Source organism: Ochotona curzoniae, unplaced genomic scaffold (assembly GCF_017591425.1).
Source record: "Ochotona curzoniae isolate NIBS_2020 unplaced genomic scaffold, NIBS_Ocur_1.0 scaffold_4506, whole genome shotgun sequence".
NCBI lineage: Eukaryota > Metazoa > Chordata > Mammalia > Lagomorpha > Ochotonidae > Ochotona > Ochotona curzoniae.
This window is the reverse complement of record NW_024467119.1, coordinates 42,724,215-42,739,824: the sequence shown is the minus strand read 5'-3', so window position 1 is coordinate 42,739,824 and position 15,610 is coordinate 42,724,215. Positions and strand designations below refer to the sequence as shown.

Below are 15,610 nucleotides of genomic sequence, written 5' to 3'. Positions count from 1 at the left end.
TAGTCATTCTATGAATAAACCAATTTTACATTCCCCTGCAGTGAGCAAATAGGCTGTTTTTCCCTTCCCTGTTATGAAGGAGCTTGTGTAAGCTGCTGTATATGTACAGAGCTCTTTGGGAACACGTTGACATTTTTTGCAGAAAGTATACTTTCAGGTGTATGTCATGAGATATCTAAATCTTCAGCATAACTGAGCATTGCCAAATTTCTGTCTAAAATGGGTTTAAATATTTGTATTCTCATGCAAAAAACAAATAAATGAGTACTCCAAAATTTGCAAGTATTGTCAGGACTACCCTCTCCATACGTTTAACAGGTTTATATAATATATGTATATTCTAAAGGCACCAGAATTGATATTGAAGCAGATATAATCAAGTGTTAACTCTAGATGACTAGTAGATGGCTTATGACTTACTTTTTTCAATATATTTTAAATAGTAGTAGTCTATAATTTGAAATTAAATTAACCTTATTACTGTGGTTTCTAAGTTCAAAGCATCTTAACAGGAAAAAAATTGACCCACTGTAATCTCTTGAGCGTCTTAATTCTAATTCTACAGTCTTTTATGTATATATCTATCACTAACTATCTGAAAATATCTGTAAAGTAGAACTGGTCATTGCAAACTCTACATCTTATGTCTCTGTGATTAAAAGTTTATTGTTTTATTAGCATTTTCTGATTGAACACGTTTTATAGATGAAACCAGATACCCCTGAAGGCGTTGATATGCCCAAGAAGCCACGAGTGGAGAAGCCGGAGTCACGGTCCTCTCCCATTACTGTCCAGACCAGCAAGGACTTGGCCATGACTGACCTCTCCAGCTTTGAGGAGACCAGTGCCGATGATTTCGCTATGGAGATGGGCCTGGCCTGTGTTGTCTGTAGGTAAGGCACAGGAGGGGAGTTAGAAAGTGGAGTCACACCTTACCACACATTGTTTTGTTGCTTTCCAAAGAGCAAACAACTCTCTCCCACCTCATTCCCTCCAAAGTCGAAACAGTCTGGACATTTTCTGATTTGTGTTTATTATTGGAGGATCGACAATATATAAGTAGATTGTGAACTACTCAATCTATGAACTACTCAAAAGGCAGTTTAGCATCTTGAAAGCTTTCAAATGTTTTGTCTTCCCGCCTGTGTAGTAACAGTTTTGTCATTCTTGGGTTTAGAGGGAAAGTGATTGTTCATTATTCTTTACTCAAACAGACCATGTTCAACAGACACTTTTTTTTTTAAAAGACTTGTTTTTTTCTTTTTGAATTACTGATAACATTGCTAAAAATGCATTGGTATATATCATTTCTCCCATCCAAGTACTAACCAGGTGTGACCCTGCTTAGCTTCCGAGATCAGACGAGATCAGGCGCGTTCAGGGTGGTATGGCCATAGACAGTATATATCATTTCTAAAAACACTCAAAGTTTTTTTCTAAGGATAAATATAAAAATAGAAAAAATGCAGCATTATAAAAGTAATTCTGCTTAGTGAAAAATACATGCACAAAAGTAATTAGCCTTCAAGCTCCTGATGCTAAGGGCTACATTTTTAGTTGTTTAAATTCTTTAAATAGTGCAACAGCAACAACAACAAAAAAAGATCGTCATCTTTGATAATGTGTTCATAATAAAAATGTTAAATTCTGGTTTTGTGACATAAAGAATGAGTTGATATGCTTCTGTTTTCATACACCTTTATATACTTTGAAATGTATAAATAATCAGATGTTCAAAATAATAATAGGAAGAGAACTAGTAGGCACATGCAGTGCTCTATCAGAAGACTTGCAATGATAACTCAGGACTGGGGTGATTGTTGTACCAATGCATTGTGCACGTATTGCTATAGTGCATTCAGTAAACCTTCATCAACCACCAACTTCACAGTAATACCCTAGGCTGTAGTTATGTTTCGTGCCCAATTTTAAGTTGCTCATATTGAAGAAGCTAGAGCAATGTGTAGCTAACTAATATTAAGGAATTAACTAGAGCTACAGAGAAAATATACTTGAGAAGTTTGGAGAACTAGTCAAATTGTCTTCTTGAAGAGAGAAACTATTACAAAGAAAAAAAAAAACAGAATATGCTGACTTTTATTTGAGAAATCCCCCATCGCATCTCAGCCTTTTGGCTAATAGCCAGTGTATTTGGGCATCTTGTATGTTTATTCATCGTTGAATATAAGCTTAAAAAGAACTGAAGCACTCGTACAGGCTGCGTGTTTGCATTTGTTATTTTGCTGTTTGTTTTTCTCTTTGTTCATTAGAGCAGTGCTGAAATGACTAAGTGATTGGGTTCAGGACATCGTAATGTTCAATGGCATGTTCTTTTTAGGCAGATGACGGTGGCGTCTGGTAATCAGTTAGTGGAATGTCAGGAGTGCCACAATCTATACCACCAAGACTGCCATAAGCCACAGGTGACAGACAAGGAAGTGAATGACCCTCGGCTGGTGTGGTACTGTGCCCGATGTACAAGACAGATGAAAAGAATGGTAAGAGTCCTATTATTCTCAGGTTTGAACAGTCTCTTGCTCTCTTGCTGGTATGTGCTTTCAAAATAAAAATCTAAATACTTATATTCATATTAATATAAATAATATAAGCTTATTATTTAAATGCTTGTTTGTAAACTTCCAAAAGTTCATGGAAAATAGAATGAAAGGTAACACACAGTTCTGTGAAACTTTTGAAACTTCTTGTGTGCTATACATGAGGGATTTATGTGTCTGTGCCCAGAGGGCATAACATTGTGTGCCTTTTTCTCTGTTCAACTTTTTACTGATTTTACTATAGATATGCAAGAAGGATTAGAGATTCAGAAAATATGAGTGTTCCCTAGTAGGATGTCATTGTTTTTGTGGCATCTTAGGATGCTGTAAAGCACTGTGAGGAGTGGTGAGATACCAAGCTCTAGTCTTTGAGACCAGTAAGCAAATACAGCGCCTGTGTGCCCGTGAGCTGAAACCACCTTGCTAGTCGTTTACAGGAGCACTGTGTGGGTGTGCAGCTCTGTATTTCTCTGTTCCTCAGCTTTTCCTTTCTTGGTATACTTTCTTTTTTATCATTCACTAACAAAGCAGCTCTTAATATCATACTGAAATGTAGCATTTGCTTTACTGAATAATTTTAAAAGAAATGAAGAAGTCCCATCTAATTCAGTGACTTCTTTGCACTCTCCCAGTCTTTCTTCCTATACCTCATGCCAGGGACTCCCATGAAAGGAGAGTTCTGTGTCTGTCAGTTGAATGAATTACTGCATAAAATTGTCTGACCAGATATGTACTTTCAAAGCCACAAACTCTTACTTAAACCTTCAAGCTATCCACTTACTTTAATAGTTAAATCAGAAAAGTAAATATCTATATGTGTTCCTGTGAAGCGTAGTGAAATCTCAATAGCATGTATATTTTGTGTAAAGGAGATTTCTGTGACAGTGTATTGCTCAGTGTGTTTTTATATTTAGTTTATTTTTTAATCTAATCCTAAAATGTTTTAGAACAGTAATATAGTACATTTCAGAATATTAATAAGAAGCTACTAGGAGTTAGTAACTCTATTACTGTAACTTTTTCAACTGAAGTAAGCTTATTTCTCCCAATTTCAATTTGTTTTGTTTTTTACTTAGTATAAATTCTGTGGTTTTGGTTCTGATCCTTTTGTTAAGATTGTACACCTGACTAGATGTATAGGTCAATGATGTTTAACCTTCTCAATCTAAAATGTTCTCTCCCTCATTCAGTTTTTTCTGTAACTGCTTGAGCTAGAGAGTTGTATTTTGTTTTCCAGTTATTTTATTGGAGAGGCAGAGGGAAGAAGTGAGGGAGGCAGGGAAAGACAAAGCCAGCCAGAGAATGCTCCCATGCCATTAGCTCACTTCCCCAGTGCCCTCAACAACAAGGCTGGGGTGGTCCAATGCCAGGAGCTGTAAACCTGATCCAAGTCACCAGCTGAGCCATCACTGCTTCCCACAGGATGTGTGTTGGCAGGAAGTTGCAGTCAGGAACATGAGCAACCACTGAACCCAGGCACCCTAATGTGAAATACAAGCATATTAACCAGTTCCTTAACCTCTAGGCTAAACAACTGCCTTAAAGAATATTAAGTGGATTGTTCATACAACTGTTAATTTCATAGGTCTTCAAAAATTTGTTAATGCCACCTCTTGTACATCACCTAAGTTTGTTCATTTCTTCCTTATTGACCCATTCCCCCAATTCCATCACTACTTATCTGTTGCAGTAGTCCATAAACAGTTTCTTTGCTTCCCTTCAATTTACTTTATTCATTATAATGGTAACTTATTATTTTACAATGTTTATCTGCTTTTATGTGCCTAAAAATGTCTAAAGACTCTTAGTTAATTATATAATAAGGCACTACTCCTTAGCCTGCATATATGAACCCTCTCTTTTTTGACCATAGTCTACCTTTGAGGTGTGTCTGAATTAATGAGGAGCCGTGGCTAATATTAGAACATGACTAAAATATACTGAATATAGGATATGGGAAATGTCAAAATCATGAGTAAACCTAAAGAACAGGATCCAATAAACAAAGTTTAATGAGGACCAAGCATGATGGCTCAATGACTAAATTTTCACCTTGCAACTGCCTGGATCACATATGGATGCTGGTTTGTGTCCTGGCTGCTCCACTTCCTCTTCCAGCTTCCTGCTTGTAGCCTGGGAAGCTGATAGAGGATGATCCAAAGCCTTGGCAACCATGTACCTCCTGGGAGACTTGGTAGAAGCTTCTTGCTCCTGGTTTCAGATTGGCGCAGCTCCAGCCTTTACAGCCAATTGAGAGTGAACCATCAGACTGACAGTCTTTCTCTCTGTCTCTCCTTCTCCCTGTAAATTTGATCTGCCTTTCTGGTAAAATAAATTGATCTTTTAAAAAAAAAAAAAAGCTTAATGAGACAAAGAAGATATGAATCTGGTCATTCTTGTGATTGCTTCCACTGAGAGCCCCATATATGAATCATTTATTGTCCCAAGGTATCTCATAGCTGTGAATAACATCTGATAACCCTCTTTCCTTACACTACATTATTGTAGACAGACTTAGCTAAGAATGCTGCGACAGTGCTGACAGCTTCCAAGATCATTCTTCAATTGTGTAATTTCCTCTCTACTTAATAATGGAGTGCATTCTAGTCCGGGGGAGAGACTTGTATTGCTGACTGCAGGGTTTCTCAGTCTAAGAGTAAGAGAACACTTATTTGGCAGCATTTAGAAATCAGTGTTTTTGCTGGTCACTGCCGTATTGACAGTTGCTGCCCTCAGAAGGGAATTCTGAACATCCTGCAGTATGTGAAGTAATGACCCAAAGAATCAGTGTCTGTGTTGAACAACGACACAGTGAGCCTGTCTTAGTTCACTAAAGTAGTGTTATCAGAAGAGGGCAAGGATTCCGAGTATCATGCGGCTTCTAAGATGACTAGGTAAATACAGGTGGTAAGAGAAGCTCTAGACATGAACCAGGCAGAAGGCCTTTCTGGGATTTCATTGTAATGAATCTTCGTCTGTGAAAGCAAGTCTCTTAGGGGGCCCTCAGAGTCTAACTTCTGGGATGATAGATGGGGTGGAAGGCAGTCTCATGGAAAGCCTTGACCGTGTAGTCATGTGTCTGTGTAGTTTACTGTGAGGGCTTCATTTTCACAACAAGGTATTCCAGTAGAGCAGGGTGGGGCACATCCTGCCCAGGAGCCACACAAAGCCTGCCACAGCTGAAGGAACTCAGAGCTCCGTAACTGTAACAGGTCAATAATTTGTTTTCTGTTTCATTTTGTTTTGTTTGATTTATTTACTTGAAAATCAGTTATGGAGAGGGAAAGACAAGAGATTTTCCATCTGCTGGTTCATTCCCCAAAAGTTCACCACTGTTGCTGAGCTGATCTAAACCTGGCAGCTGTTAGCCTCTTTCAGGTCTCCCACATGGATGCCTACGGCCATTCTCTGCTCTCCCAGGCCAGCAGCAGGGAACTAGTTTGGAAGCGGAGCAGCCCTGTATACAGCCTGGTGCAGAAGTGGGATGCCCGCACTGCAAATGCAGGATTAGCTTGTTATGCCACCACAGTGGCCCAGGCTAATGCTTGGGTAGATAATTTTGTATTGCCCACAAATGATGATCTAAACATCACAGTTGCCCTGATAGAAATTAAATTTCCCCATCCCTGCAGTAGTGAGTTGTGATGCTCCTCTTTTGCTACTGTTAAGAAATATTTACTAGAGATAATCTTCAACAACCTTAATAATATCCGTGACCTGAGTGTTGCTTTGTAAGTGATGTTTGAAGGTTGGTATAGTTAGATATGGAAAGTATAACATGAAAAGTGGCATGAATTGATATTTAAGAACTGAAATTATGTAATAAAACAAAGAATATGAAGAGTATGCAGCAATGATAAAACAAGCCAAAGTCAGAATTCCAGAAATGGAGACAAATGATTAATAAACTCCTTGTATAATATCATACAGAATTATGAGGGTTATCAGTGAATGCGGAAAGCTGACTGGGAGCTCCTGTCCCTTTCCGGCCTGGCGTCCTCCGGGTTGGATCTGATTATGATTAGCCTTTGAAAGTAATGGTGGTGAATAGACAGAGCTGCTGTCAGTGTTCAACTTGTGCTGACACTATGCTGCGCTCTAACATAATCGCAAAGCACCTTTATAATGCGCCTTTGAACAGATGGTATTACCATGATTTTGCAGATAAAAGGAAGGAGGCTTTTAGAAATTTACATCCTTTTCCTGAGGTAACATAGCTAGGAAAGTCACAGAACTCATTTTAATCCGAATTCATTTGACTCGGAAAGCCGTGCTCTGAAATACATGCATCGTACAGTCTGCTTAGATCATCATTCCTGGAAGATTAAAAAACAAAACCATTACATTTTACAAGAGAGTTGAGCAAAATCTCTAGTTGAAGAAATCAATAAAAAAAAAATTGAAGATGCATCTAAAAGAAGAGTGGACGAAATTCTTTGGAAATGTGGGTGTTTGTGTTTATAAACTTTCTCTTAGGGATTCAGTGTGCCTGTTCCAGTGTAGGAAAAAAAACTGAAAACGAATCATCATTTAACAGTCATTTTTTATCTTTTCTCTTCATTACGAACTATTTACATGATCTCTCATACATTTTAATTCAACCTAGATACCTCAGGTGCTTATGATTTTGCCTGATTCCCGAGAAGAAAATTTGAAGTCTTATGTCAAACATAATATGAAGTAAAAGAATTTCATGATGAGTAAAGCCAATCGGCTATATATATGTATATATATATACACACACTTTAAAACATCCATGAGAAATATACATTGCCTTTAGTTTGGTTTGCTCTGAACTTTTTTAAGTAACCAGTATTATCAGCTCTCCATATCTGTAGATGCAACGTCTGGATTTGACAACTACATATAAAAAATTTTTTCTTTTAATTTATTTATTTTTATTGGAAAGCTAGATATACAGAGAAGGAGATACACAGAGAAAGGTTTTCTGTCCACTGGTTCACTCCCCAAGTGGCTGCAATGGTGGAACTAAGCCAATCCGGAGCCAGGAGCTTCTTCAGGTCTCCCATGTAGGTGTAGGGTCCCAAGGCTTCGGGATGTCCTCCACTGCTTTCCCAGGCCATAAATAGATGGATAGAAAGTGGAGCAGCTGGGATACAAACTGGAACCCATATGGGATCCAGGTGGTTGAAGACAAGGATTTAACCACTAGGCTATTGCACTGGACCCAACAATATGTTTTTTAAAAATTGCAGCTGTACTAAACATTTTGACTTTTTCCATTATTCCCTAACAATTCGATTTAATAAGTATGTGTGTAGCTTTGATGTTGAATTGTAAGTAATCTAGACATGAATTAAAATACAAAGATATGCATAGGTTATATGCAAATACTACATGATTTGATATAAGGGACTTGAGTATCCACACAGTTTTCTGTCTGAACAGGGGCCTTAGAAGCAGTCCTCACAGCTACTCAAGGCTGGTCGCTCTTCAGTTTGTAGTTTTCTTTTTTAAAAAGTGGCTTGATGGGTCTTGTTAAGGTGGTATTTACCCAACCCTTATATGCATGATTTCTGAAACTTAACACTCTGCTTACTGTTCAGAAATGAACTGGATCTATAAACTCATTAAAATGATAAAAGTAATTTGTGCACAGTCTGAGTTATCAGTGTCATTAAAGTATTTTTAAGCATTCAACTGTATTTCAGTTCAACATTGAGATCTACAGTATTTACTCTCTTCTTCATAGATTCAGTTAAGATTTTGTAACTAGTTTAATCCGCTGATTTTTGCAGGCTCAGAAAACTCAGAAGCCCCCACAGAAGCCAGCGCCTGCAGTTGTTGCTGTGGCTCCAGCCGCCAAAGACCCGCTGGTCAAGAAACCAGAAACTAAACTCAAGCAGGAGACAACTTTCCAGGCGTTCAAGAGAACGGAAGTCAAGGTACACATCCGCTTGCACCTTAGTTTGATTTAAGTGATTAAACAATGCTTGCTTATTGAAAAATCTGAAAAACTAGATACTGGATGAACTATGGTAGAAATTAACACTGTGTTGCTATTAGGAAGAAAGCATTTATGGTATGATTATTGATCTCTAGTATTTCTGCTTTTGTTTGTCAGAGGAACCATTTGTGTTCCTTGACATAAATCATGAGGTTAAATGCTTAACTGCAATCAAGAATTTCGTTCCGGAGTGTTCTGCCCGTGGCGGCAGCAATTCTCCTTAATGACTTCAGTTGACAGGCCTGAGCTTTGTTTCCCTGCTACTTGTTGGCTGTTGAAGTTTTCTTGCGTCTTTTTTTTTTTTTTCTTTTACACTCATGAGCTTTCCTAATTCCTACTTCTTATCCTAAATATTTCGTGGAATTGAGGAAGAGTAGTATTTCTCATTCCTGGGTTTACATATGCATCCTTGTAATCATAGTACATTATTCTATCTTGTTAATTTATTAGCAATGAATTTATTCAATAAAAAGCTAAATTTAAGTATAGTACTAAAGATGGAAGAAAAATATACCCCCAAATCCTCAGATATTAACCTTAGGAAATACTTATATTATCTTGCCTAAATAGCCATTTGCAAGGTTAAGAGTCTTGGTGAGATTTAAAAAAAAAAAAAGGGCCCAGCACAGTAGCCTAGAAGCTAAAGTCCTTGCCTTGAATGCACCAGGATCCCACGTGGGTGCCGGTTCTAATCCTACCAGTCCTGCTTCCCTGTTAGCTCCCTGCTTGTGGCCTGTGAAAGCAGTTGGGGATGGTCGGGACCCTTGTACCTGCATGGGAGACCTGCAGGAAGCTCCTGGCTCCTGGCTTGTGATCAGTTCAGCTCTGGCCCTTGTGGCCCCCTACGTAGTGAATCAGCGGATGGAAGATCTTCCTCTCTGTCTCTCCTCCTCTCTGTATTTCTGCCTTTCCAAAAAATTTTAATATTAAAAAAATAAATCTTTTTTAAAAAAATCACTGTGAATATAAAGTACTCCAGAAAAATACTGATAATTATATTTGAAGATCATTTTGTTATTTGCTGGAAAAGAATTCATGTAAAAGGTATACTATTGATTTATCATGTAGAAATTTGGTGAATTAGAAATTCTGATTTTGTGAAAGTAGTTTTAGAGTTGTCTTTTCTACAATCATTGATATATTTTTATATATCTTATGTATTTTTATATTGACCTGTTACTGCAAAGGAAATCCAACGTGGAATCATGTCATAGAAAGTAAGGCTGTCTTGTTTGTGCTACTTAAGAGATTTTGATATTTTCAGAATAAAAGTGAATAAATTTTAACTATAAAAATTTTTTTGTGAAGAATTAAGAGAAAGGAAAAAACAGTCTTTCACTCACTGTGTCACTTGCCAAGTGGCTGCAGTGGCCAGTCCTCAGCTGAGCTGCTGGTGCAAGCCTCTCCCAGTCTCCCGCATGGCTGCAGGCTCCCACAGCTGAGCCTTCCTCTGCTGCTATCCTAGACCAGAGCACCAGCTGGATTGGCTTCGGGGACACAAAGCGGCGCCTAGATGAGTTGGCAGTGCCACAGGGCAGGAGGTCAGCCTACCGTGTTGCTGCACCAGCCCTTTTCTCATTCACATATAGAAAAAAAATAAAATGGCTTTTCTGATTAGAATAATAACAAGAAACTCTTTATAGGTGAAATAATTGAGGAGCCAGCATGTGGTGCTCTTGGAAAACCTCCATGTGTCACTAGGAAAACTCGCATCCCACAGCAGATTTCCTGGTTCCCATTCCAGCACGCTGCTTAATTTTACCCTGGCAGGCAGCAGGTGTAGACCCGGGTGGTTGAGTCCTTACTGTCTGTTTGGAGAACTAAATCGTGTTCCAGACTGCTGGCTTTAACCTGGCTTCTTACTGCAAGCAGCTGCGCACTGGATCAGTGACATCTCTTCCTGTCTCGCTAAATCTCCCCTTCTTCACCACTTTGTCCTTCAAATAAAATACATGTAAATTTAACATTTTATCTTCCATAGTAAAAACAGTATGGATAAAACACTGGATTTCAATTATTTGTCTTAATCTATTTCTATGTGTCCTGATAGTATTATAAATCATCTCATTTTATTGAACAACAATAGCAGGTCATTAATACCAAATGCCAAACCCACGGAACTTGCTGTCTGGTTTGTGCTTCGTAAGTGATGGTCTTTTTAGTTATTTCTCATAGGGTTTCTTTTGTAAAATTTGTTGGAAGATTATTTAGCCATATCGGCAGGCAGTTTTATGTTTAATATTAAAGGAAACAAAAAAATAAATCTTTAATAGCTGAAAGTTAAGTTTGCTACACCTGTGTACTTTTGCTTTTTTGCCTTTTTATTACTTGTATGTGTTCCTTTAGGAATTACTGATTTATGTGAAATTTTCTTTATCTGGATAGTCTCATGAGATAGTTGTCATGTTTCTGAAAGAAAGCAAAAGTATCTTTTAGAGTATATAAACAAGAATCTGGACTCTACCTCTTGTAAAATTATGATCTCAAAACTGTTTATTTTTATTACTTTTCAGATTTGTTTAAAATACTTACGTGCAGATAGTATTGCAAGCTGCTAAACATGTTTTATTACTTCTTTTTATCCAAAAAGTTTATTTTTTTCCTCAATACTGATTCACATGCATTGGGGATCATCCCCCCTTCGCTTTCCCTCCTCCCTCCGGGTATCCTGCTCTGACCATTTGTCCCCATGTTGTTATAATGGCATAGCTATTTATTTCAGTAGCACAAGCTCAACTTTCCAGCATATAAATGTATCATGTAACAAATGAGGGAAAAGGAAAAAAAAATAATTATCATTAAAAAACAATAATGGGAATCCCGCTAATACTCAGGAGTAAAGATGCTTGCTGTATGTATCCGTTATTTTCCCTTTATGCTATTCTGCCTATAGAGTTCATATTTTTTGTGTATCACCTCTTTTAAAGTTCGTTTCTAGGGAACTGAGATGGCACAGCAGGTAAGCCACCACTTTTGATACTACAAGTCCTGGCCATTTTGCTTGCTTTCTTTTTTTTTTTTCTTCTTGAGATTTATTTATTTGTTTTTTTATTTGAAATTGTTACAGAGAGAAAGATAGATATTCCATCCACAGGTTCACTCTCCAGATGCCCACAGTGGCCAGGGCTGGTACAGGCCAAAGCCAGCAGCCAGCAGCTTTTTCCCAGTCTTCCCATAGGTGGCAAGGGCCCCCATACTTGGGCTATCTTCTGCTGATTTTCCCATCTATTAGCCAGGAGCTGGATTGGAAGTGGCGCGGCCATATCAAAGAACAGCTCTCATTTGTGACGTGAGAGTCGCAGGGAGCGGCTTTACCCTGTGTGCCAGCCACGACACTAGTCTTCGTTGTTCAGTCCTGCATCCTGCTGCTGCCCTGACCCAAATACTTACGCCCTGCCTTCTGTATGGAAAACCTAGATGGAGTTCCTGGCTTTGGGCTTCATCCTCAGCCAGCCCTGGCTATAGCCGTCATTTGAAGAATGTACTAGTAGACGAAAGGTCTCTCTCTCTCTATCCTTATGTCTGTTTCCTTTTCCTCTTCTCTCTTTCCATCTCCTCCCTGTGTCCTTCTGTCAGATAATAAGTGCTTTAAAAAAAAAAGGCTCAGTCCTAAAATATAGCTGAACGTATATCAAACATGATAATCATTTTTAAAAGAAAATGTTGGTTTTTGCCTTTTCCCTAAGTGTAATCTTAACAGTATTGCAAGTCTTGAAAATATGAAGTTGGAGTAACAATAAGAAATTCAATTGAAAATTAATTTGGAGAAAATAGTTTTCTTGTAAAGTGAAAATGTGCAATTTCTCGTGTGAATAGGAGTGCTTATGAAACGGCAGTGGTTTTACTCTACACTTGATTTGCCACTTTTAAGTTGTTCACCAAAGAAATGGAAGAGTTATAAACCAGAGCAAATATGTCTAGGACCAGTGCTGTGTTGTAGTGGGTTAGGCAGCCGCTTGCATGCCATGTTGGAGTGTCCCAGCCACTCCACTCCCAATCTTGCTTTCCGCTAACATGTTTGGGAAGGCAGCAGAAGGCAGCACAAGTGCCTGGGCCCTGCCAACCAAATGGGAGATTTAGGTTGAATTCCAGGTTCCTTGTGTCAGCCTGGCTGAAACCCAGCCGCTGGATAGTAAACCAGTGGACAGAAGATCTCTTGATATCTCTCTCTCCTCCTGTCACTCTTCCTTTCAATAGATTTTAACAATAAAGTACATATAGGAGTGAGTCAGACATACTCAAAATTCTGTGAGGCAGCTAATAAAGCCCTTTGTGTGAAAGCAGGAATCTCTTGGGTGGTCGTTTCAGTGGTAACAAGACAAATTTTAGGCCAGGCATGATGGCCTAGGGGCAAAATCCTTGCCTTGCAAATGCCGAGATCCTAGATGGGCACTGATGGCTATCAATTAACTGTTCCACTTCCCATCCAGCTCCCTGCTTGTGACCTGGGAAAGCAGTGGAGGACGGCCCAAAGCTTTGGGACTTGGTACCCACGTGGGACACCCAGGTGAGATTCCTCGATCCTGACTCTTGGCTTTGGATTGGCTCAGTAATGGCCTTTGTGGCTACTTGCAGTGGTGAACCAGCATATGGAAGATCTCTCTGTCTCTCCTTCTCTCTGTAAAATCTACCTTTCCAATAAAAATAGCAATATCTTTTTAATAGAAAAAACAGAAAAAATAGATAAATTGTGAAGCTAAACTAAAATCATTAAACCTTACATACTACTAACTAGTTAACTTTGCATGTCTGGATATGGTTGAACTATTACTCAAAATTTGGAAACAATATTTGTTGAAAAGACATGTTCAGAATTTATATGTGGCCATTCTATTTTCATTGTGTATTCATATAAATAATATTAAGTGAATCTCTCAAGCTCAGACATCTTCTGGATATTATAGATATGAACATTTTTGCCCATTAAGAGTAGAATTGATTTTATTTATTTATCTGAGAGACAGAGAAACAAAAAGAGATGGTGAAAGAGCACACATTCCCATTTGCTGGTTTACTCCTCAGATAGCTGCTACAGTAGAGATTGAGCCATGCCAGGGCCAGGAGCTGGGAACTCACTGCTGGTCTCCCACATGGCTGACAGGAACCTAAATTACTTACGATATAACCACTGCCTCCTAGAGTCTGTATAAGCAGGGAACTGGAACCAGGAATCAGAGGTGGGTTTTAAACTAACATACTCCAACATGGCAGGTGAACATAATAACCACCATCATAACCACCAGGCCCAGTGTCCGCCTCAAGAATGAAATTAATTTTTGAAATGAGTGCAAAGTCTAAAAGAACTGGATGTTTCGCTGTGTTAGGTAATAATTTCTTGGATTAAAAAGTAAGTTGAAGCACAAAATTTGGTTTTGTGAAGCAATTTCCTGAAAAGAATTCCATGTATTTTCTTTGGGAATCGTTGTGGTAAGAATATGCTATCTAAATACTTTGGAAACAGTAAGGTCAAGCAGCTATAGATGTATTTTGTTCCAAATGTTTTCATCAGGTTAGCTTAATAAGAAACTAGTTTAGTGATGAGGTTTAAGTTTTTCAAGTCATTATTCTTGTATAAAAAGTCTGCGATTGTTATATATATATACAAGGATATTATACAGATGTGGAGTATACTTGACACTAATGTAATATTTATGTTATTTTTTTAGACATCCACGGCTATTTCAGGAAATTCTTCTAGTACCAGTGTTTCCTCTTCAGTAACTAGTGGCCTAACTGGATGGGCAGCTTTTGCAGCCAAAACTTCCTCTACTGGTCCTTCAACAACAAAATTGAGTTCATCAACACAAAACAACAGTGGAAAACCTGCTACCTCATCAGCCAGCCAGAAGCCAGTGGGTTTGACTGGTCTGGCAACATCATCCAAAGGTGGAATTGGTTCTAAATTAGGTTCCAATAATAGTACAACGCCCACTGTACCACTGAAGCCGCCTCCGCCTCTAACCTTGGGCAAAACTGGGCTTAGTCGCTCCGTTAGTTGTGATAATGTCAGCAAAGTAGGTCTTCCTAGTCCAAGTAGTTTAGTTCCAGGAAGCAGCAGCCAACTAACTGGCAATGGTAATAGTGGAACATCAGGGGCTGGTGGAGGGACCAGCGGTAAAACTGCTTCAGAAACTAGCAGCTCTTCCTCAACATCCCTCAAGGGTCCAACTTCACAGGAATCACAGCTCAATGCTATGAAGAGGTTGCAGATGGTTAAGAAGAAAGCTGCCCAGAAGAAACTCAAGAAGTAGGGTGCACAAATGGGTTTAATCTTACAGTACCCTGAAGGTAAAAGCTTATTAATAGAACACATGCTGTTAAATATACCATAATTTAATAAAAAAAAATTTCATACTTGAATTTCTTTTGTTTTTTTAATAATATTATTTTGCAAAACTTGGGACCTTTTTTGTTTTCAAGCTGTCTTTAGCATTTTAATAATTTTTGTAGTATATGAAAATAATTGATAGGATCGGTTATTGATGAAAATGTCACCAGATTTGTAGTATTTGCAATTTTAGAGACAAAGAAATAGTTTCTCTTCTATCAAAGCTCCAAGTTGAGCATGCTAAGTGAGGTGCTTAACAAAGTGGCACAGGTGACTTGGTATAAAGTTTTCTGGTGCTTCCAAGTGTTCAGTATTTGGGGTGTTTATTTTCTGTACCCAGCCTCATTTCAGCTGATCATCCCATCTTTCTCCAATTATATCATCAAATTTTTTACATTTAACTTTATTAGCTTCCCATAAGCTTGTTTTTTAATCAACTTATATAGGAACAAGCTTTTGATCTTGTCCATCTTTCCTTACATTGCCAATGTAATATGTGCACATAGTATATTCTCAGTGAATATTGAATTTTTCTCACACCACTTAGCATATTTCTGAGACTCCTTGAGAAAAATATTTTTTTGTGGTTGGAAATTATGACTTATTTACACACTAGAGTAAAGGATGTTTTAGTTTAACTGCTCCAAAATTTGTAGCATTTTGACAAATTTTAGTAAACTTGGTATAAAACAAGCTCAAATAGATACTTTTTTTTTAGATTTATTTCTTTTTATTGGAAAGGCAAATGAGATTTACAGA

At 38.2% G+C, this 15,610-nt stretch overlaps 1 protein-coding gene across 1 annotated transcript in view; it reads left to right on the top strand.

The window, feature by feature from the left end:
* INTS12 (integrator complex subunit 12) overlaps positions 1-15,114 on the top strand; it is a 32,008-nt gene extending 16,894 nt beyond the window's left edge. The window contains exons 4-7 of the mRNA XM_040966952.1: positions 706-893; positions 2,339-2,498; positions 8,315-8,461; positions 14,190-15,114. Coding sequence (XP_040822886.1) covers positions 706-893; positions 2,339-2,498; positions 8,315-8,461; positions 14,190-14,774 — 1,080 coding nt within the window. The 3' untranslated portion in view covers positions 14,775-15,114. The remainder of the gene's footprint in view (positions 1-705; positions 894-2,338; positions 2,499-8,314; positions 8,462-14,189) is intronic.
* The last annotated feature ends 496 nt before the right edge of the window (positions 15,115-15,610 follow it).